Genomic DNA, 21,182 nt, shown 5'->3' on the forward strand with positions numbered 1-21,182 from the left:
ATAACGCCCACAGGTGGGGCCTGAGACGCCTGGGCCCACCCACAGGAGGGGCCTAAGCCTAATGGGCCTATTCTGGTTGGCCCAGGCGTCTCAGGCCCCACCTGTGGGCAGGATTTGAGCAGCCTGGGACAATCAGGTCCTAAGGCCAGCCATTCAGTGGATGGCTGGCCTGTCGGATGAACGGGCTTGGCACCCGTCCGTCCAACGTTATTGAAGGTATGGGGAGGGGGGGTTGTGGGCATGGTGGAGGGTCATGGGTCAGGTGATCGGGGTTCGGGGGGCCCTTGCGTCGAGGGCAGGAGGGCTTGGGCTCTCTCCTGCCCCCATCCTGTCGGGGAGTTTGGGGGTGTCCTAGGCAGGAGGGCTTGGGCTCCCTCTTGCCCCGATGTCATCGGGGGTATGGGGTGTGTGTGTGGATTCTGTAACCGGTGTTGGTTTTGACAGACACCGGTTACAGAATCCAGCTTTTAGGCGAAGGACTGGCTCCTCCTTCACCTAAAAGCTCTTGTTTTGGACGTTTGGGGCTTAGACTTTTTTAAGGTTGATTATATGGTATAAGTTTAGATGTAGTGGTCTGGGCGTTTAAACAGCTGAATGTAGAGGCAGGCCATTATTTTAAAAAAACCTCCTTTTGGACGTTTTTTTGATAATGGACATTTTCCCTGCTTCTACTCTCAACGTTTAAGGCCTTAGGCTAAAAGGGGACTTAGACATTTTTTTTAAATTATGCCCCTCTATTTCTGCAGGAATTGTGCTAGTATTTTATAAAAAGATATAGACTGAATTGAGACATTGTTCTCATTACTTCCAAAAAAAGTCAATCATAAAGCCATTTTTGAACAGGAAAAATGTTCAGGTTTCCCTTTTAAAAATGGCTCAAAATGGACGTTTCTGCATTGATGTCTAAAAAGAAGAATCATTTTCTAAAACAAAATGTTCAGCATGAATGCCAGAAACCTAGGCAAAAGAACATCTGCCTAGCAAAATTTTGAGAGAGATAGCCAAATTGCTGTCTCTGCCAACCAGAGGGGAAACCTAGTGGTTAGTGCAAAGGACTTATAACAATGGAACCGAGGTACTTTGCATTGAGAGCCCTCCAGGAACAGATTAAAACCTACTCTACCTAACTGTACACCATTACAATCAGGTCCGTGAACCCACTCTATATAAAGACACACTGCAGACCTCAGCATACCCTGAAGAAAGCCACAGCATGATGGCTGAAACGTCGGTTCTTTCTACACAGACGCGGCAAGACCTGGAAACCTGCTACAATCACCATTACAACTGCCTTCCACCCAGCAAGTGCCTCCCTCAAATGTTCTAGGCTGAGTGGGATTTGGACCTAGATCTCGGCTTCTGCCAGGTACTTGTGACCTGGATTAGCCACTGTTGGAAACAGGATACTGGGCTAGATTTATTTATTTGTTCAGTTTTCTATACTGTTCTCCCCAGGGAACTCAAAACGGTTTACATGAATTTATTCAGGTGCTCAAGCATTTTCTATGTCTATCCAGAGGGCTCACAATCTATCTAATGCACCTGGGGCATAGGGGAGATTAAGTGACTTGCCCAGAGTCACGAGAAGTAGCGTGTGTGAGGCTGTAACTTAACCACTTTGCCACACACTCCCCAGTGTATCACTGTGTGCCGTGGCAGATTCCAGGTGTGCCACGAAATGCCCAAGAGGCACCGGCGCCAGCTGACTGCTTACAGGATGTGCCTCTCGCCAGCACCAGTGCCTCTCCTGCCCTCTCTATCTCCAGAATCTCACCGTGGGCAGCAATAGGAATCGCAGGGCCAAGGATAGAGTACATTTGCGCACACGCAGACCTCTACCTGATGACATCACACATGCGCTTGACCATCACATTGATGTCCGCACACTTCCGGATGCCCTCCAGCCAAAGTTTGTGGCAAATTGTACTATGTTCTTATCCCTTTGTTCATTGACCACAAGGTTACTCCTGGGACCTGCTTGCCCATAATACCTGCAATTGTCTTGCATCCTGGTTTCTCCTTTCAGGATTAAGGAGGAGTTAAGCCTTAATCCCTCCAGTGGTCAGCTAGTCAATTAGAACATATTTTTGTGATTGAAACAGGTCTAGATAAAAACATCCTTCTTTTTCTTACCTTGGACTTTCCTTCTTGTTCCATTATCACTGCCTTCCATTAAAACATGCCTTCAACATGCCCCCTTACTATTTGGATGAAGTGTAGTGATACATGTCCTAATTTTGCATTTAGATATTTTTGGATGAATGACCTTTTTTGGCCATGTTGAGACATCTATGTGCTTCAAAAAGGAGTACCATAGGCATCTATCTATGTGTCTTTATAAAATAGGCTAAAAATAGGTGTCTTCCTGCTCTTTTCAACTATAAAATGTATAAGAATGTTCTTTTGAGCTTTTATTTTAATGGAATTGTAAAAGATATTCTGTGAATAAGCAATTACTATGCAGACATCTACTATGTCCTTTTGGTTCTTACAAGTTCCACAATTAATCCCAGATCAGGCCACATGCCACCCCTTGCCATCAAACTTTATTAGCTTTGGAGTTCATTAAAATTATTATACAGTCAGTGATCACAACTATTTCATTTCATTTTGTTTAGTTTTCTATATCATTTGTGGAATTTTATTTGGGTTTATTTTGTTTCATTTGGAGGGCAATATTGTCAATAGAATACATTACTGTTCAAATAGTGCACACTGTGACCAACATAAGAATATAAGAGTTTCTATACTGGGACAGACTGAAAGTCCATCTAGTCCAGTATCTTGTTTCCAATACTGACAAACCCAGGCCACAAGTAGCTGGCAATATCTCACGGAGTAAAACAGATTTTACGCTACTTATCCTAAGAATATGCAGTGGATTAACCCAAGTCCATCTTAATAATGTCTTATAATAATAATAATAATAACTTTATTTTTCTATACCGCCATAGTCAGGCGACTTCTAGGCGGTTTACATTATAAGAAGGCTGGACATTCAGCGAATAGCAAAAATCTTAATACAATACGGTGTCATAGATCGACTTACGATACAATATAGTGAGTCTAAATACAATAACATATAATACAGTCTAAATTCAATAGTATAGAATACAGTGAGTCTAAATACAATAGCATATAAAAGTCTAAATATAATACCGTACAAGGAGTCTTAATGTAGTACGATAGTCTGGATGGGAAACTTGCGTGTTAAATTGGAGATCTATGGGCAAAGAGTATCTGAGAGATTTAGGACATCCATCAGATGGAGTCCTAAGGGTAGAGGAGATCAGAAAAAGAGGGGCTTCTTGAGGAAGAGAAGGGCGTTTGTTGGGGAGGGGAGTCCTAGTGAGGGAGGGGGCTGTTTTAGTCAATGAATTTTGCGAATAGGGCGGTTTTGATCGATTTGCGGAATGCACTATAAGTCGTATTGGGTTCGTTTATGTGGTTTTTCAGCCAAATTTGTTGTCTGTTCGCTTGGAACTTAAAGGTTCTGTCCAAGAAGGATTTGTATCTGCAGCCTGTAATCTTTGGGTAAGCAAAGATGTTTTTATTTCTGGTCGTTCTAGTGGGGTTGTGTAGGCTGAAGTGAGTTTGTAGGTATGATGGTGCTAGTCCCCAGGCTTGCTTGAAACAGGTGCAAGCAAATTTGAAAAGAATTCTCGCTTCTATTGGAAGCCAATGCAGCTTTTTATAGTAGGGGCTGATGTGGTCGTTTTTTCTTAGACCGAAAATTAGGCGGACGGCGGTGTTTTGTATTAATTTCAGTTTTTTTACTGTCTTTTGTGGGATGCCCAGGTAGATGATATTGCAGTAGTCGAGGAGGGATAGGGTCAGTGCCTGTACCAGGAGCCTGAATGATGTAGGGTCGAAGTATTTTTTTATGGTTCTTAGTTTCCATAGCGTGTAAAAGCATTTTTTCACTAGTGAATTTGTGTGGTCGGTCATAGTTAGGTGAGTGTCAAGAGTGATACCCAGTATTTTTATGTTTTTGGAAATTGGGTATTCGTGGTTGTTTATTTTTAGCGATGTTCTCGTAATAGTGTCATTAGGACTAGCCAGGAAGACTTTTGTTTTTTCTGCGTTTAGTTTTAGTTTGAAATTAGTGGTCCATTTATTGATTTCGGTCATTGTGGTTGAGAGGTTATCTACAATTTCTTTTGTGATGTCGTTTAAGGGTATAAGGATGGATATGTCGTCCGCGTAAATGTAGTGTATTAAATTTAGTTTTTGTAGTAGGTGACCTAGGGAGGCGATATAGATATTAAAAACCAGGGTGGAAGCAGGCTGCTGGCATCAACATTTAAAAAGGAGATAGAGCAGCTTTTAAACAAGAAATTTGGGGAAGGCTGACAGTCACTCAAAAGAATGAGTTTTGGAGAAGTTCTCATCAAATGCGATTTCTATTCATAAATAGTGTACATTACTGAGCAATAGGGTGTATTATTGATGACGGACAAAAAACCCTGAAATTTCAAGGATCTTCCTATCATTTCAGGTTAATCATGACATGAAGTGACAGGGGAAAAATCGGTAACGTTTGCCATGCTTTGTAACCGTGGTCCATGGAGATTACCCCAGCTATCTTGGAAACCTGATGCAGTCTCCCTGCTGTTTTTTGCCCATTGGATTATATTCTCTGCTCTTTGGTCCTCTACAGTTCTCAACACACATACATTTAGCCACATCTAGGAATGCCAATTTCTGGACAGCAAATTCAAGCTGGTGAAGTACATTTTATCTGCATTTTCAATAGTGCATCTAAGTCCACAAGTTTGTGTGTTTACTGCTTGATGTCCAAAGTTGGACATGGAAAAACAGCTATTTTTGAATATCTTGGACGTCCAAATTTTTCCCCAAAAAATCACCTACTTGGGTATCTTGGCTGACAAAATGTCTAACTTTATGCAGTATTTTTGACCACAGATTCATCCAAGCTCCAAGCATCCAAATGCAGATCATTAGGACGTGGGAGGGGGCCAGCATTGTAATGGACTGGCCACACAGACATACCAACAGAATAGTGAGGCAACTTAGAGGGCGCTGCTGTGAACTTCACATAAAGGCTGTCACATGTACATCTCATCAAAATTCCCTTATAATTTATGGTGAGCCCTCCAAAACCTACTATATCCAGCTGTCTCTCACCCAAATAGTCCTTATGGCTGCAGTTGGCATCTATATGGGAGTAGGATATTTCTGAGTTTAGTGGCCTCACACATTCCACTATAAATGTAATGGTTAGAGTAAGAACATAGGATTTGCTGCTCCTGGGTCAGACCAGTGGTCCATTGTGCCCAGCAATCCATTCACGCGGCGGCCCTTAGGTCAAACCAGTACCCTATTTGAGTCTAGCCTTACTTAACATAGAAACATAGAGTATGACGGCAGAAAAGGGCTGACGGCCCAACAAGTCTGCCCACTCAAGAACCCTCCCTCCCTCGAGATTCCATCTATTAAGCATTCCTCTTGAGCGACCCCACCTGTCTGTCCCATCGTCCCTTGAAGTCTAGCATGTTACTGGCCTCGACTACCTGACGTGGAAGACCATTCCATCGATCAATTACCCTTTCGGTGAAGAAGTATTTCCTGGTGTCCCCATGAAACCCCCCCCCTGAGTTTTAGCGGATGCCCTCTTGTCGCCGTAGGAAAAAAGATTTCATCCTCCACCTCAATGCAGCCCATGATGTATTTGAATGTTTCTATCATGCCCCCCCTTTCTCTGCGTTCTTCGAGAGAATATAAGCGTAGTCTGCTCAGATGTTCTTCATATGGGAGATCTTTAAGTCCTGAGACCATCCTAGTGGCCATTCGCTGAATCGACTTGCATCTGTTCTGTTCCAGTAGGAACTTATCCAACCTTGTCTTGAATCTCTGAAGGGTGCTTTCCCCTATAACAGCCTCCGGTATAGCGTTCCAGACCTCTGCCACTCTCTGGGTGAAGAAGAACTTCCTTACATTTGTACGGAATCTTTTCCCTTCTAACTTTAGTGAGTGCCCTCTCGTTCTCTTCACCTCTGAGAGGGTGAACAATCTCTCTGTCTCTACTAAGTCAATTCCCTTCAATATCTTGAATGTTTCGATCATGTCCCCTCTCAGTCTTCTCTTTTCAAGGGAGAAGAAGCCCAGTTTTTCTAGCCTCTCGTTGTACAGCAACTCCCCCAGCCCCTTAACCATTTTTGTCGCTCTTCTATGGACCCTTTCGAGTAGTACTATGTCCTTTTTCATGTACGGCGACCAGTGTTGGACGCAGTATTCCAGGTGGGGGCATACCATGGCCCGGTATAACAGCATGATAACTTTTTCAGATCTGTTTGTGATCCCCTTCTTAATCATTCTTAGCATTCTGTTTGCCCTTTTCGCTGCCGCCGCGCATTGCACGGACGAGTTCATTGACTTATCTACAAGTACTACCAAGTCTCTTTCCTGGGGGCTCTCTCTGAGTATAGCATTAGACATCCTGTATTTGTGCATATGATTTTTGTTACCGACATGCATCACCTTGCACTTATCTACGTTGAACTTCATATGCCATTTCCGGCCCATTCCTCGAGTGCATTTATGTCTCTTTGTAGGTCTTCGCAATCCTGTGTCCTCACTACTCTGAATAACTATGCATCATCCCCAAATTTAATCACCTCACTTGTCATACCAATTTCTAGGTTGTTGATGAGCACAGACCCGAGCACCAAACCCTGCGGCAGTCCACTCATGATGCTTTTCCAGTCCGAGTATTGTCCATTCACCCCACTCTCTGTGACCTATCCACCAACCAGTTTTTAATCCACGTGAGTATATCACCCTCGATTCCATGGCTCGCAATTTTTCAAAGTAGATGTTCATGCGGGACCTTGTCGAACACCTTCTGAAAATCTAGATATACGATGTCGACCAGGTCACCCTTGTCTATCTGCCCATTTACTTCTTCAAAGAAGTGCAGTAAGTTTGTCAATCAAGATCTTCCTTTGCTGAAGCTGTGCTGGCTGGTCCTCATCAGTTTGTGTCCATCAGGGTGATCGATGATGCAGTCCTTTATCAGCGTCTCTACAATCTTTCCCGGTACCGAAGTCAGACTCACCGGTCCGTAGTTTCCCGGATCTCCCTTCGAACCTTTCTTGAAGATCGGTGTAACATTTGCCACTTCCAGTCTTTCCTGATTTGATCGACAGATTTGCTACTAGTTGGAGCAGTTCAGCTATAATAACCCCTTTCAGTTCCTTGATTACCCTCGGGTGGATGCCATTTTTGTTTTTTTCTATTCCTTAAACAAAGTCTTCTTGTCTCTGATCACTTCCTTCACTGCTGCAGTGAGCCATGCCGTTTCCTTCTTCTTCCTCTTGGAACCCTTGTTGATACGCGGTATATATAAATTTTGCACCTCTGTGACTGTGTCCTTAAAAAGGGACCATGCTTGCTCTAGCCTATTTACAGTGCTTATCCTCATCCTAATCTTCTTCCTCACCATGACTCTCATCCCTTTGTAGTTCCCTTTATGGAAGTTCAGTGCCGTGGTCTTCGTTCTGGACCGATTTTTTGTTCCTGTGTCTAGGTTGAAGCAGATCATGTTGTGATCACTGTTTCTCAATGTCCCTTCTACTTCTATACCTTGTGCCGGTCCCCGTAGTCCATTTAGAACTAAGTCTAGAATTGCATTTTCTCTCGTATTTTCCATGACAAGTTGTTCCAGGAAGCAATCGCCTACAGCATCCAGGAACTTGGTCTCTCTACTGCAGCTGGAGTTGCCTAGGTTCCAATCTATCCCCGGATAATTGAAGTCACCCATGATAACTGCGTTGCCTCCCTTACATTTGTGTTTAATCTCATCCATCATTTCTTCATCAGTCTGTTCAGACTGCCCTGGGGGTCGATAGTAGATGCCGATCTTCGTATCCATTCCATTTGTTCCTGGTATTTTGGCCCATAGAAACGCTGCCTTATTGTTCATTTCCGGCGTGTTCTCTCTGGTAGACTCAATTCCCTGTTCTTCTTAGTTTAAAAACTTCCCAATTTCTCGCTTGATGTTGCTTGCAAGAAGCCTCATTCCGACAAGGTAGAGTCCATCCTTTCTGTATAGCTTGCTCTTCCCACAGAATGCCGTCCAGTTGCGCATAAAGTGGAATCCTTCTTTCTCACACCAGCGTCTCATGCACACGTTGACTGCTTGCAGTTCCATCTGCCTCTTCCCGTCGGCTCTGGGTACCGGTAGGATCTCCGGAACGCTACCATCGGCGTTCTGATCTTCAGCTTCCTTCCTAGCATCCAGAACTGGTCCTTCAGTGTTTCCCTGCTGTAGTTCCTGTTGCTCATGTGTTTGTCCCAACGTGGATCACCACCGCCGTATCTCCTCCTTCTGCACTGTCGATGCGGCTCACTATATCCTCCGTCTTGGCTCCTGGTAGGCAGGTTACCAGTCGATCCTGTCTTCCTTCTGCTATGTGGCTGTCGACTTGTTGGATTATGGAGTCTCCCACGATGATTGCTGTCTTCTCTATCTTCTCTTCTCTCTCTTGCCACAGGTCCATGTCCTTGGTGTATGTCCATCTCTCTAGCTGCAGGTCCGTGTCCTCGGTGCACTTCCATCTTTCCTCCTCCCGGTGTTGGCCTGCACTGGACTTGTCTTCCTGTGGGTTCCTCCTGCTGTTTCCAGGTCCTGCTGCTCTGTCATCTAGTCCTTTCTTGTGATTTTTCTCCAGGTGGTCGTATGGGCCTGGGTCCTCCTGTCTATGGCTCACTAGCCCATCCACCAGGCTACTTAAGACACCTGTGTGATGATGTACCAGGCTTTCCTTTAGTGAATGCTGCTGTTCCATGGACCAGTATGTGCTCTTTAAATAGGATATTTGTGGGGTAAGAGGGGGTCTTTGAGCATTAGGAGAGTGTATGTGGGGGGGTCATACCTTAATGCATGCAGTGGTCATCTAGTCAGTTTAGGCACCTTTGGTGCACTTAGATGCATCTAAAACAGGTCTAACTCCGAGCATCCAAGTTTTGTTTAGGACTTCCTGGGAAAGCTTTGATTATTGCTGCAGGACGTCCTGCCTGCCCATAACATGCCCCTTTGAGCTCTGGATGCACAGCGGCTTAGAAATCCTGCTGGACGTCCAGAAAGTTGATTTTGAAAATTGGCACTTAGATGCCCCAGTTATTAGGAGTTCAAGTGCCAACTTAGGTGACGTTTTGGACGTCTGGATGTTTTATGTGCTTCAGTTCTCTCATCATTTTTAGTAGAATTTTCCTGAACTGCCCCTATCCTACCAATGTTCTTGTTATGCTGTGGCCTTCCAAAACTGAACAAAATTAAGATGGGATGTCACTAGTCACCTCTTCAAGAGAGATATTACCTTTTTGCTATTGATAATGCCTTGAAACATACCTCTTAGCCTTTCTGGTTTATTGGCCAACTTGAGGCCCTCTGAGATGATTACTCCTGAACTTTGTTCTTGTTAAGGCAGTTTTTCAGTTCTCATCCTGATAAAAAAAAAATTTGCATCCCAACTGCATGAATTTGCAGTTGTTAACACTAGCATTTGCTTTACTTTGACCACTCAAACTAAACCAGATAATGTAAACAAAAATAACATTTTACAGATGAAAATGTAGGGTTAATTTTCAAAAGGATTTCAATGGATGTTAGCAGCTACTATCCATATGAATGCTCGCTGCATAGATTTTCAACGTGTATACAGATAGTGGCAACTAGGGTTGTATAAAGTTAGGACCGACTTAGGCTATCATCATAATGGCTGAATATCACTGTTATAGGGAATATTTATGGTTCCTGCCCTCACTCTACCCTATGAGGGGAGTTTTATAAATGGAGGACACTCCGCAAACACACCAAATAACTCGTCAAATAGCAAGAGAAGCAAGAATAAGCCAGACAACTCTTGTTACGATAATTCATGACAATATGAAATTAAAATGCTTTAAAAAGTGTTGTGCCCAAGACTTTACACAACAAAGACACACGCCTGAAATGGTGCAAGTAGCTTTTGACCAAGTACCCAGAGCACAATGGCATTTTCATCTGGTTTACAGATGAAAAGATATTTACAGTAGCTCCATGAATTAACACAAATAATGATCACCTGTATGTGCCTTCAACAACACTGAAGTGTGAGGTTAATGCCAAAACGCCTCCTACGGACCCACCTGACCTTCAGCCACTCAGTCAAGGTCTCGATCTCAATTTTGAAACTCGGATTCACAGATGTGTTCTTCATCAATCCTGGGGTTAAGATCAATGGCGCATACTACTGGGATGTCCGCTTGATGCAGAAGCTGTTGCCAGTGATCCATTGCATGTCGGGAGACTACTTTATCTTCAAACAGGACAAAGTCCCAGAACATCGGGTAAAGGACACCGTAGAACAGCTACATTGGGAGACTCCAAAATTCATTGGTCCACACCTTTGGCCTGCAAATTCACCAGACCTAAACCCAGTGATATCTGATGACATAGACCTTAAATAGTGCTTCATCTCTGTTTGGGCTGAGCTGAAGCATAGTGCTGTTAAGTCCATAGATCAGAGGTGTCCAAGGCTGAGGGCATGCCTTCATGCAAAGAGAGTGCACTTCGAACATCAGCTTAATTGAAACATTACTTTTCAACTTTACATTTTTCTGCAAGATACGCCATAAAACTTTTTGACGTGTTTTTATTTAGTTCACAATTCATTTTCACAAGCTAGTGTTGTGGTGCGGTGGGAAATATTTACAGCATTTTACATCAACTTCATTCAGGACACAACGCACTAAATATCATAAGAATTGGCTGAGTTCTATGGCAGATATGACAAAAAACATTTTGGTGTGGTTTTCTTTCGGTTCACAGTGTATATGTATTTCTTTAAAAGCCACAATTGCCATTGAAATAAATCCATTAATTTCCGACTTTGAAAACTGATCTCTTACTTGGCAATGCATTCATGTTGTCTTCAATAGCATAAAATCTCATTCATTTCCAATGGAATGCTTATCACAGCCATCTAGGTTTATGAAATGTTTGGTTAAGTTCCTGGAGGAAAAGTCCATAGTCTGCTATTGAGACAGACATAGGGGAAGTCACTGCTTGCCTGTGTTAGTAGCATGAAATATTGCTACTATTTGGGTTTCTGCCAGTTACGTGTGACCTAGATTGACCATTGTTGGAAACAGGATACTGAGCTAGATGGACCAGTATGACTATTCTTATGCTCATAAACAAAGACCAATAAAATAACATCACATCAAACAGAATTATATTCCTGCCCAAGCTTTAACTAGATTTGAGCTACAGTATCCAGCACAAAATAAAATAAAAAGTGGAAAAGAAATAAATTGCAGCCTGGGTGCTCTGAAAATAGAGTTTTACTGGTTGGATCTCTACCTAATATGGTGAGAGAACAACAGATATGATTGTCGGCGTGACAAGATTTACAGAGTCTGCCTTGTATTACCTTTCACTGTGGCAACAAATAGCCAGTGCTGGTCAGCAGTTAATCTTACACTGAAAGTCTGTGAAGCCTACGGTTACTAATAATAGACCATGTCATTGCTAAGGAGGCATGCTATTAATGTATGCTCAGATGCAGAATGTGTGTTATAGGTATAGGCACACTGACACACATTTGAGATCATAAGAACATATATACATGTCTGATAGTAAATGTAATTTCTTTTTATAACATGAGTGAGAGCTAGCAAAATGGCCTCGCAAGGGGACTGCTGAGTGTAAAACAATACAAATGAAAGCGTGGGGCAAGAATTACTCTTGGAAATAAGACTTCAGATTTGACACTAGAAGGGCCCTTTTTTTAAAGCCACGGTAGCAAAGTTGCTGCGGTAAATGCACCAATGTCCAATTGACGCATTCACTGCAGCAGCTTCGCAACAATGGCTTTTTAAAAGAAGCCCTGAGTCTGTTATAAAGCACACCCATTATATATAAAACAATATTGGTAAATAGTTCGAAAATACTAGGAAATTATTTGCCCAGAAAAAATCAATTGATGTTAATACATTGTGGCTACAATTTTTATCCAGAATATTCATAATGTTTGACCTCTAGCTTTTCATAGTTAGGCCACATTTTTAATTCTAGCCTTTGATCTTTATTTTTTTTATCCCTCCCTATTGTTATATCCCTTACTGGTCTCATTTACTATCATACATTATATTTCTTTCCCCACTTCTCTTTCGGGCCTGTTTATGTTACGTTGTTATGTGTCTTGTTTATGTTATTTGTACTGACTCCCTGTATATGGTTAGATTTGTTCATCGCTTTGTATTAAGATTAAGCGATTCATCAAATTTTAAATAAAACTTTGAAACTTGAACCTTGTTAGTAAACATAATTGTACATTTCATTTCTTTTCCAGCTATATGTGCCCACTGAACACTCATGAATTTTCATGTAATATTTAATGTAATATAGCCCTCTTTTCTACCAAGGCAGGCGTGCTTCTTTCTTGCGCTGGATTGTCAGCACGCTGGTGTCTGGCGCGCGATTATCCCATCACCGTGACCCACATGTAGGTGTGTTCAGGGGTGGAGTCATGATTTATGCATATACTTTATAAAATATGTACATACATGGATAGCTTACACACTAAGGCCCTGTTTTACTAAGGTGTGCTAACCGATTAGCGCGTGCTAACGCATGCATGTTAGTCTATGGACGCGTTAGCGTGTGCTAATTTGATTAGTACGCGTTAATCAGTTAGCGCACCTTAGTAAAACAGGGGGGTAACTTTTACACCTGCTTCCGAGCAGCTGTAATTCTTTGTAGCTATAATCTAGGCATGATAATGTCCAGTTTACCTCTAGTATTTCATAAAGAAATGTAGGCACATGTGGGTCTTTATTAAATAGACTAAAAATAGGTGCCTACTTGGCCTCGACACATAGGGGATGAATTAATAACAGGTTACCTAAGAGGACATTTCTATAACTGGGTGCCTGGTAGAATATTATTTTATAGCGGACTGTAGGCACCTACTTTCCTTTACAAAATACTAGACTAACTGGGTATATGCAAGCCATCCCCAATCCAGTCCTCGGGGTATACCTAGTCCTATCGGGTTTTCAGGATATCTACAAAGAATATTAATGGGTTAGATTTCCTTGCAATCGAGGCTGCGCATGCAAATCTCTCTCATGCATATTCATTGTGGCATCCTGAAAACCCAAAGCGACTAGATGTGTCCCAAGGACTGGGTTTGGAATGGCTGCTATACTGAATGCATACACCTAACATTTAGGGCTCCTTTTACTAAGGTGTGCTAGCGTGTCTGGCGCATGCAGGATATTACCGTGCGCTACGTGGCTAGAACAAATGCCAGCTCAATGCTGGCGTTAGCGTCTAGCGCGTGACAATGTGGCGTGCGCTATTCCACGCGTTAATGCCTAACGCAGCTTCGTAAAAGGAGCCCTTAGGCATGAGCACGCATCCAAGCTGATGTAAGTACAAGGGGCCGTTGAAAAGTTCTCAGCCCAACCAAGAAGAGAATGATGTGGAGCCATGAAACCTACCCATTATTCCACACTTTTCATTTCAATGGCATGAAATAACTTGTAAGTTTCATAGCCCCTTGTATCACTGGCTAAATGCCTCAGATACCCAATATATTAACTTATAGCATAGGTTTGGATACATCTTCATCCTCCTTATTATACATTCATACATGCCAGTATTCTAAGCAATTATGTGTGTAGAACAAGCATAAATACTGGTGTCTAGTTTATAGTATTACCCAATAGCACATAATTAAAAGTATAATTCTCCATATAGTATACTGAGAAATGGATGAATATTTTTCCATTATGAAATAACATATTTCCAAAATATGTACAGCCTATCTTATTATAGAAAATACTGTATGTACACCTTCTCTAAGTGAACAAGTCTTGCCCATGTACTGTACTCAGAGAACATACAACTTATCTGAAATAGAGGAAGACATCACTTTAAAAAGTTCCATGAATTTGTTTATCATCATCTTTATCAATGAAAAAAAATACCCCTGCAGCTGATAGTAGCCATTCATAAACTACGACAGAAAATCATGTATGTAATACAACCCCCATGCCCTTTCTGAAATGTGTTGTATTTGATCTCTGCTATTTTTGCAATTGTATTCTCTTTTGGAGGCAATAAGGTTCCTCGCATTGGTCAAGTTTCTTGTTTTTCAAAGGAAAGGAACATCTTACCTGGTATATTACAACTCGAAACTTGTTTTTCCTCAATAGCTCCTCTTGTTTTGTTTCCACCTTCTGAACATGGTCACTTTGCCTGTCCACACGAGCCTTCACATCTTTAACATTTGAACTAACCTTGCGGGTTTTGTCCAGGAGCTTATTAACCGTGTAGCCTGTGTTTGTGTGAGCCTGAGCCAGTTTTAAAATATCAATTTGTATGGACTTGATGGCGTTTTCCATTTCCCGGTGCCGCTCTTCAATCCTCTTCTGGCTCGCTTGTACCGTGTCCACAATGCTGGCCACTTTATCAAGGACTGTCACAATTGTTACGGCAGCTTCCTGTTCTTGGTCTTCCTCGGACACGGCCGATAAGCGGTTGACGTTGAATTTGTCAGCTTCCGCAGTGACTTCGTGATTATCCATTTTGCCCGTTTCTCCGTTAGGTCTGCAAAACTGGAAATGTGGCTGTTTCTCAGGATGGCTGCTCAGATCTCAGGGAGGAATGCTGGCACTGGTGCAAAATTGTGGATCAACAGCTGGGCCCAAAGAGACTCAAGGCACAGTGTCAAACTCCACCCACGGGGGCGGCTCAAACATTTATAACCATGAAATGCATAAACATCATTGTACACATGCCTAATGGAATATGAAACCTCTAAAATTAGGAAGTAATGCACGTTGGGGTTAGAGGATTACATGGATACGATTCTGTGGATGATTGCAATTGTTGAATACTTAGACTCTACTGGCAAGATAAGTACTTAATAAATATAGATAAAACTGGCCTTTTTCACAGCCATGAACCTGTTTACATTAGACCCTGGTGCTTCACACAGAGAGTGGTTGACATCTGGAATACTCTCCCAGGGGAGATTATTGCGGAATCGACAGTCCTAGGCTTCAAAAGCAAACTAGATGCATATCTCCTTGAGAGAGGCATATAAAGATATGGTTGGCTATAAAATAAGCCAGGTGAATACCTAGCAGGGCCTCCGCGTGTGCGGATCGCCGGACTTGATGGACCGAAGGTCTGATCCGGAGATGGCGCTTCTTATGTTCTTATGTGTTTCTCTGTGCAGAGATCATCAGACACATTTCATCATTTCATTAAAAAGACTGCAAGAGACTTTTAAAACTAAGAATGTGGGATAAAAAGTGGTCAACAAAGATGAAAATAAATAATTAAATACGATACCCTATGGCAAAGAAACACACTAAAACAAAGGCGATATAGTGAAAACATTATATTGTGGCATGCTTTTCCAATGAAAACGTTGAAAGCATTTCTGTAATCAGTTTGAACAAATTATCAAATCCTGCATGCAGAATTCCAAAAGGCCTAGCTACGTCTTAAAACAGCTGAACATATTCTACTCACACTTGATCTCTGGAGCTTTCAAAGAACAACTACAGTCTATCACTATACTACCTACAACCAGCAGACTCATTTGGAGAAAGGCTTCCCTTATTTATTGCTCTTGGTAACATTGTAGGCAAGAGCACTTGTCTTGGGAGACTACTTTTTTTTTTTTTAACCCCTTAAACTAGGGTTATCAGACGTCCGAGAAAACCTGGACATGTCCTCTTTTTAAATGACTGTCCATGTGCCCGGACAGACTTTCCAAAACCTGGCAGTTGGTCTGGGTTTTGGAAAGCCCCGACGAGCTCTGGCCGCATCTGGAGGGCCTCTGAGCATGTGCGGACGACGTCACACATATCCGTGCATGCTCCAGGCCCATCAGACAAGGCCGGAACTCATCGGGGAAGACTAGAGGAGGCTTTGTGGGGGGTGGGGCTAGGGGCAGAACTGGGCAGGGGTGGGACCAGAAGCAGAACAGGGCAGGGCCATATGTCCGGGGTTTTGCGGCCTAAAATATGGTAACCCTACCTTAAACACAGAAACTATACATTTTAAATCATCTTGCTGTTAAACACTTGCTTTCTCTATAAAATCAAAACAAACAAAATGCCCCCCCCTCCAAAATTTTTAATACATATTAAAGCAGATTTAATGGCGATCAATCACGAGGCTTTAATCCAATCATAAGAGTATTAATGTTTAGTCAACACCAATTCTTATGTTATTCACATCGAACACAACATATTTTTTGTTTTCAAAATCCTAAGCTGTCATTGGTACTAATGGGAATCCTTTCCCTGTATCTTGAACTTTTAGACTTTTAAAAAATTTACTCTTGAAAAGCAGTGTCAGAATAAGGAAGTTGGCAGTGCTCCAAGGTCGACCCATACAGATAGCAAATGTTACATTTATATACGGTACACAGCTACACATTTCATGCGATAGGCTGTCTAAAAAAAAAAAAAATCTGTTACTTCCAAAAGACATTTAGATATCTATCAAACACAGTGTCTTCTAGTTCCTTGTAAGAAAAGTAAACTGTAAACCATTTTTCCTTAGTTCATGCCTATTGTTTGCAAAGATGTCACGTTCTTTTGTTTGTTTTTTTATCTTTAACCACTGGAAACAAGTCTGTGTTTCCAAGAATATTACCTCTCATAAGGAAAGCGTTAAGTTCCATTATATAACCATGTGATAGAGAATACATAAAACGAACTAGTCCACCGCATTCAAAACATAAAAGGAAAAATTGCTACTTCAGTCAATTGCTGCTGGAGTTGACGTCTTCTTTGTACGGTAGACCGACAATGCTATCCTACAAAATGTCCAAAAATAAGGCCTCTGAAATAAATATTCCCATTCGTTAAAAAAAGAGCTAGTAAAAGTGAACATCACATGGCCAATGTAGGTATAAAAGTCAACAGGCTAAACCATTCTGGAGGAAGTGTCTGATGTAAAATGGCCAAGGTTTTGCTTCTGACGACGTCCTCTGTTGTTTTTAGGGCATTTTCTGCAAAACAAAAAGCTACATTTAGTCTCATGTCTTTACAAAAACATGATTATTTTCCTTTCCATTGTTAGTTTGTATTCTTTCAAACCCAGAACAGGAAAATAATATTGAAATTTAGGGCACCTTTTATGAAATTGCATTAAGCATTAATGCATAATCAACACAATGGCATAACTACGGTGGGCCCAGGCCCACCCAGTGATGGCGCCACATTGCCCTCTCCTCCTCTCAACTTCGCAGCCTCCCTGCCTCCCCAGAGTAGCTTACAGGCCTCCCTGGCAGCAGTAGCAATTCATTTTTGCTGACATCCCTGGCTCCTCATGCTTCCCTCTGCTATGCCCCACCCTTGATGATGTCATTTCCAGCTTCCTGTCCAGTGGTATGCAGAAGAGTTAAGCCTAGGTAGCCAGTATCAGCAGCAAAAATGAATTGCTGCTGGTGCTGGGAACATGTATAAAGGTACTCCAGAGGGGTTCAGAGATTGCAGATGCTGGGTGGAGGAGAGATGTGAATGCAGGTAGATGTAAAAAAAAAATAGGATCTTCTTTATCGTCCCTCCAGACTGGCATGATGGATAGGTTTACATTCCTCTGCCAGCAGGTGGAGACTGAGAACACACTGATTTTTTTGCAGTAGTATAAGTGGGTTGTGCAGTCCCATCTACAACCAGTCTGTTCTCAGTCTCCAGCAGATGGAGGTGGTAAGCCTGTGCAGTCTATTCTGTTGTCAAATAGAGCCTGTTGGATTTGCTTAGTGGCCTTTCTTTGTCCCTTTTTTGTCCTGACTGAGCTTGGGGACCCTTTTGGTGGTCCATCTGACCTCGGGGGTGCAACACTCAGGCGGTCAAGTCCTTCCTCCCCTTTTCCCCCTCCTCCCCAATTTTTTCTTAGAGGCACCTCAGCTGTATGCCTTGCCTATGGGCAAAAACGACAGCTTTGAGAACCAGTGGAGTCTGCTCCTTTGTCAGGTAAAGATTTTCTTTTAAATAAAAAAAAGATCCTGAGGCAGTGCAGGTCTGACGTGAAGCCTTTAATTGCATTTTAATGCTAACTGGCAGTTGATTTTTTTTCTTTTTACTGACGGTTCACAATGAGCACTTCTAAAATGTTTTAAAAGTACTCATTATGCTCCTGCTGAAGGTTAGATGGATCCAGTGTCTATGCGAAATGTTCCAGGCGGCGAGAGGGCGACCTTCGCCGGCTTCGTGTACTGGCGAGCAGTGTTCCCCTTTGCTTGTGCAAGTCTCATTGGTCGTGGATGGTGGAAAGACCAAGGCTGTCGCATCTACTAGTGGTGTGGGAAAGGTTTCTCTTACTGCCGATAGAGCTGGGGATTCCCTTACTGTACCAGTTGATTTTACTGGCAGTTCTCATTTAACAGTTAGGCCTGGTCAGGCCTCTTTAGCGCTGCCACAGTCAGGGAAGTTTTTTTTCGACTGGCTTTTCCTTAGTTTTGGCAGGAAGCTCTTTCATTTTGCCTATAGCCTCAGGTGACTTCCCTCCTGTTTTAGAAAGGCAGGTACAGGTCTCAGGAGTTTCTTCTTAGCCTGTAGTGCATGCTTTTTTGCTGCCAGGGGATTTGCCCCTGATTTTGTATTAGCCATGTACAAGACTTACTTGCAGACAGCTGGGGGTTCTGCTTCTTCCCCGGGGGTCTCTCCCTTCAATTTCTGCCCCCTCCCATCCCCCACCTCTATCCAAGTGTCCGTGTGCTTCGTGGGTTGATTTTTTCCTTGCTGACACGGTTTCTCCTGATGAGGACCTAGACCTCTTGGGTGACCCCCAGGACCCTCTTGGGGGGGGGGGGGTGCAGAGGAGGCAGATGGCTGGGGTTCAGAGCCACCAGCTGGCGAAGATGCTTCAGTCATGTGCATTTTTTCACTGGGAGGAGCTACAATAGCTTATTCTTCAGGTGTCCAGTTTTATGCTTTGAAGAAGAAGCCAAGGCCCCCCCTCAGGTTGTGAACCCTTTGCTTTGAAGGATCCTGTCTGCCTCCAATTAATTTCCCATGCATCAGGATATTCAGGATGTAGTGCATGCACAGTAGAAGACTCCGGACGCGCCTTCTTATTTGGTGTGGTCCATGGCTCACCTTCATCCCATTCCTGATGTGGATAGGGATACCTTCAAGTCTCCAGTGATTGATGCAGTCGTTTCAGCCTTTGCTCGCTGGCATACAGTGCCGGTGTTAGGCAGTTTGCCATTCAGAGACCTCCAGGACTACAGGCTGGAGTCTCTCCATAAAGAGTATTGATGTGGCTTGGTTGTCCAGGCAGTGATTTACAGTGGTCTGGTAGCCAAGGCTTGCTTCAGGTAGTCTGAGCATGTTCTTGACCGGGAGTCTGATGACTGGTCTATCATGGATCATGAGGTGGCTAAGATTGAGTTAAGCACTTCTTATCTTTCTGATGCCATGTATGATTTGTTGTGGGCATTAGCCAAGTCTATGGCTCTCGAAGTAGTCACTCGTACCCTGTGGCCTCTAATTCGAAGCTGAGTAAATTTCCTTTGGGGGACTCCTTCCTCTTTGGAGAGGAGTTGGACAAACTTGTTCAGCCTTTAAGTGACTCTAAGGTGCCTTGGCTTCCAGAGGACAGGCCTCATATGGTGTCTCAGGAAGGCTCCAGCCATGGGCATCTGCGTGAGTTCCGTAGGTTTCACCCTGGTTGAGGTTCTGCTGCTTTCCCTTTCAGAGGATGCTTCTGTCAGCACATGCAGTCCTTTCAGGGAACCTGCCGGGAGGCTCATGACTACTCCAGTGGCTCCGTCTCCAACCATCCTGCCCAATGACGGTGTTTGGGTTCTTTCCCCAGTTCCGGTGGGAGCTCACATATGGGAGTATTACTGGGGGTGGACTGAGATCATGATGGATCAGTGGGTCCTGGAAGTGGTTCGGGAGGGCTATTCCCTCAAGTTCGACCAGCCCTTGCCAGATCTTTTTCTCTCTTCCCCTTGTCAGTCCACTTGGAAGAAACAGGTGTTTCATCAGACTCTTCAGAGGTTAGTGGAGCTCAAGGAAGTGGTGCTTCGCTCTGGGAGATACTCTATTTACTTTGTGGTATCCAATAAAGAAGGGTCTTTTTTGCCCTCTCCTGGATCAGAAAAGTGCGAACCAGACACTTTGGGTCTCTTCGTTTCATATGAACACTCTCTCAAATCAGTCATCTTAGCAGTGTAGCCCAGAGAATTTCTGATCTCAATTTACCTTCATATCCTGGTTCCTTCATTTTGTGATTTTGGGACAGCATTATCAAGTTTCAAGTTTCAAGTTTATTAGTTGGCTTGTTCAATCGCTTAATCGGATTTCTAAGCGATGTACAGTAAAATATACATTCATTAGGAAACAAAAACATTACATACATTAAATTAATTATAATATAAACAAAAGGTAAGAGGGGATGAAATACATTTTTTATAGTAAAGAAAGAACATACAGGGAAAATACAAAAGGAAGTTGGAAAAACAAGAAAAGGCCAAATAATTCACTAAAATAACACTATAAAATAAAATTTAATTAATTTGCAAATGCATCTTTAAACAGAAAGGTTTTTAACTCGCTTTTAAATTTCCCAAACACTTTCTCCTCAGTTTTGTATGCTTCCGTTTGGTCTGGCTACGGCTCTGCCTTTCTTCACCAAGGTCATGGTGGTGGTGGTGGCGGCCTTGCGCAAGGAGGGCATCCTGGTTCATCCCTATCAGGATGGCTGGTTGATTCGAGCAAAGTCCTTCCAGGAGAGCTCCCGAGTCATGGCCTGTGTGTTGGAGTTGCTGCAGTAGTTGGGCTGGATGGTCTACTTTTCCAAAAGTCGGTTGGCTCTGTCTCAACAATTGGAGTATCTCGGAGTTTTATTCGATACCGCTCTGGGTAGGGTGTTCCTTCTCGAGTGCAGAAGTTAAAGTCACAGATTCGCTCCCTGCTGGGTTCTTGTTCTCCCTAAGTGCAGGAGTTTCTTCAGGTCTTGGGATCAATGGCAGCCTCCTTGGAGGTGGTCCAATAGGTTCAGGCTCACATGTGCCTCCTATAGTATGCTCTTACATTACATTGCATTACAGTACATTGCAGTATGCTCTTACATTACATTACATTTTATTCCGCCAGTACCTTGCAGTTCTAGGTGGATTACAAAAAGAGGA

The 21,182-nt window shown here is 42.9% G+C and overlaps 2 protein-coding genes across 2 annotated transcripts in view; both read right to left on the reverse strand.

Moving 5' to 3' along the window:
* Window positions 1-14,659, reverse strand: part of CAVIN4 (caveolae associated protein 4) — a 67,643-nt gene extending 52,984 nt beyond the window's left edge. The window contains exon 1 of the mRNA XM_033930651.1: window positions 14,191-14,659. Within this exon, the coding sequence (XP_033786542.1) occupies window positions 14,191-14,601 (411 nt within the window). The 5' untranslated portion in view covers window positions 14,602-14,659. The remainder of the gene's footprint in view (window positions 1-14,190) is intronic.
* A 755-nt stretch (window positions 14,660-15,414) lies between these two features.
* TMEFF1 (transmembrane protein with EGF like and two follistatin like domains 1) overlaps window positions 15,415-21,182 on the reverse strand; it is a 436,679-nt gene continuing 430,911 nt past the window's right edge. Inside the window, exon 10 of the mRNA XM_033930653.1 lies at window positions 15,415-17,048. Coding sequence (XP_033786544.1) covers window positions 16,964-17,048 — 85 coding nt within the window. The 3' untranslated portion in view covers window positions 15,415-16,963. The remainder of the gene's footprint in view (window positions 17,049-21,182) is intronic.

Source organism: Geotrypetes seraphini, chromosome 2 (assembly GCF_902459505.1).
Source record: "Geotrypetes seraphini chromosome 2, aGeoSer1.1, whole genome shotgun sequence".
In the NCBI taxonomy this organism is placed as follows: Eukaryota; Metazoa; Chordata; class Amphibia; order Gymnophiona; family Dermophiidae; genus Geotrypetes; species Geotrypetes seraphini.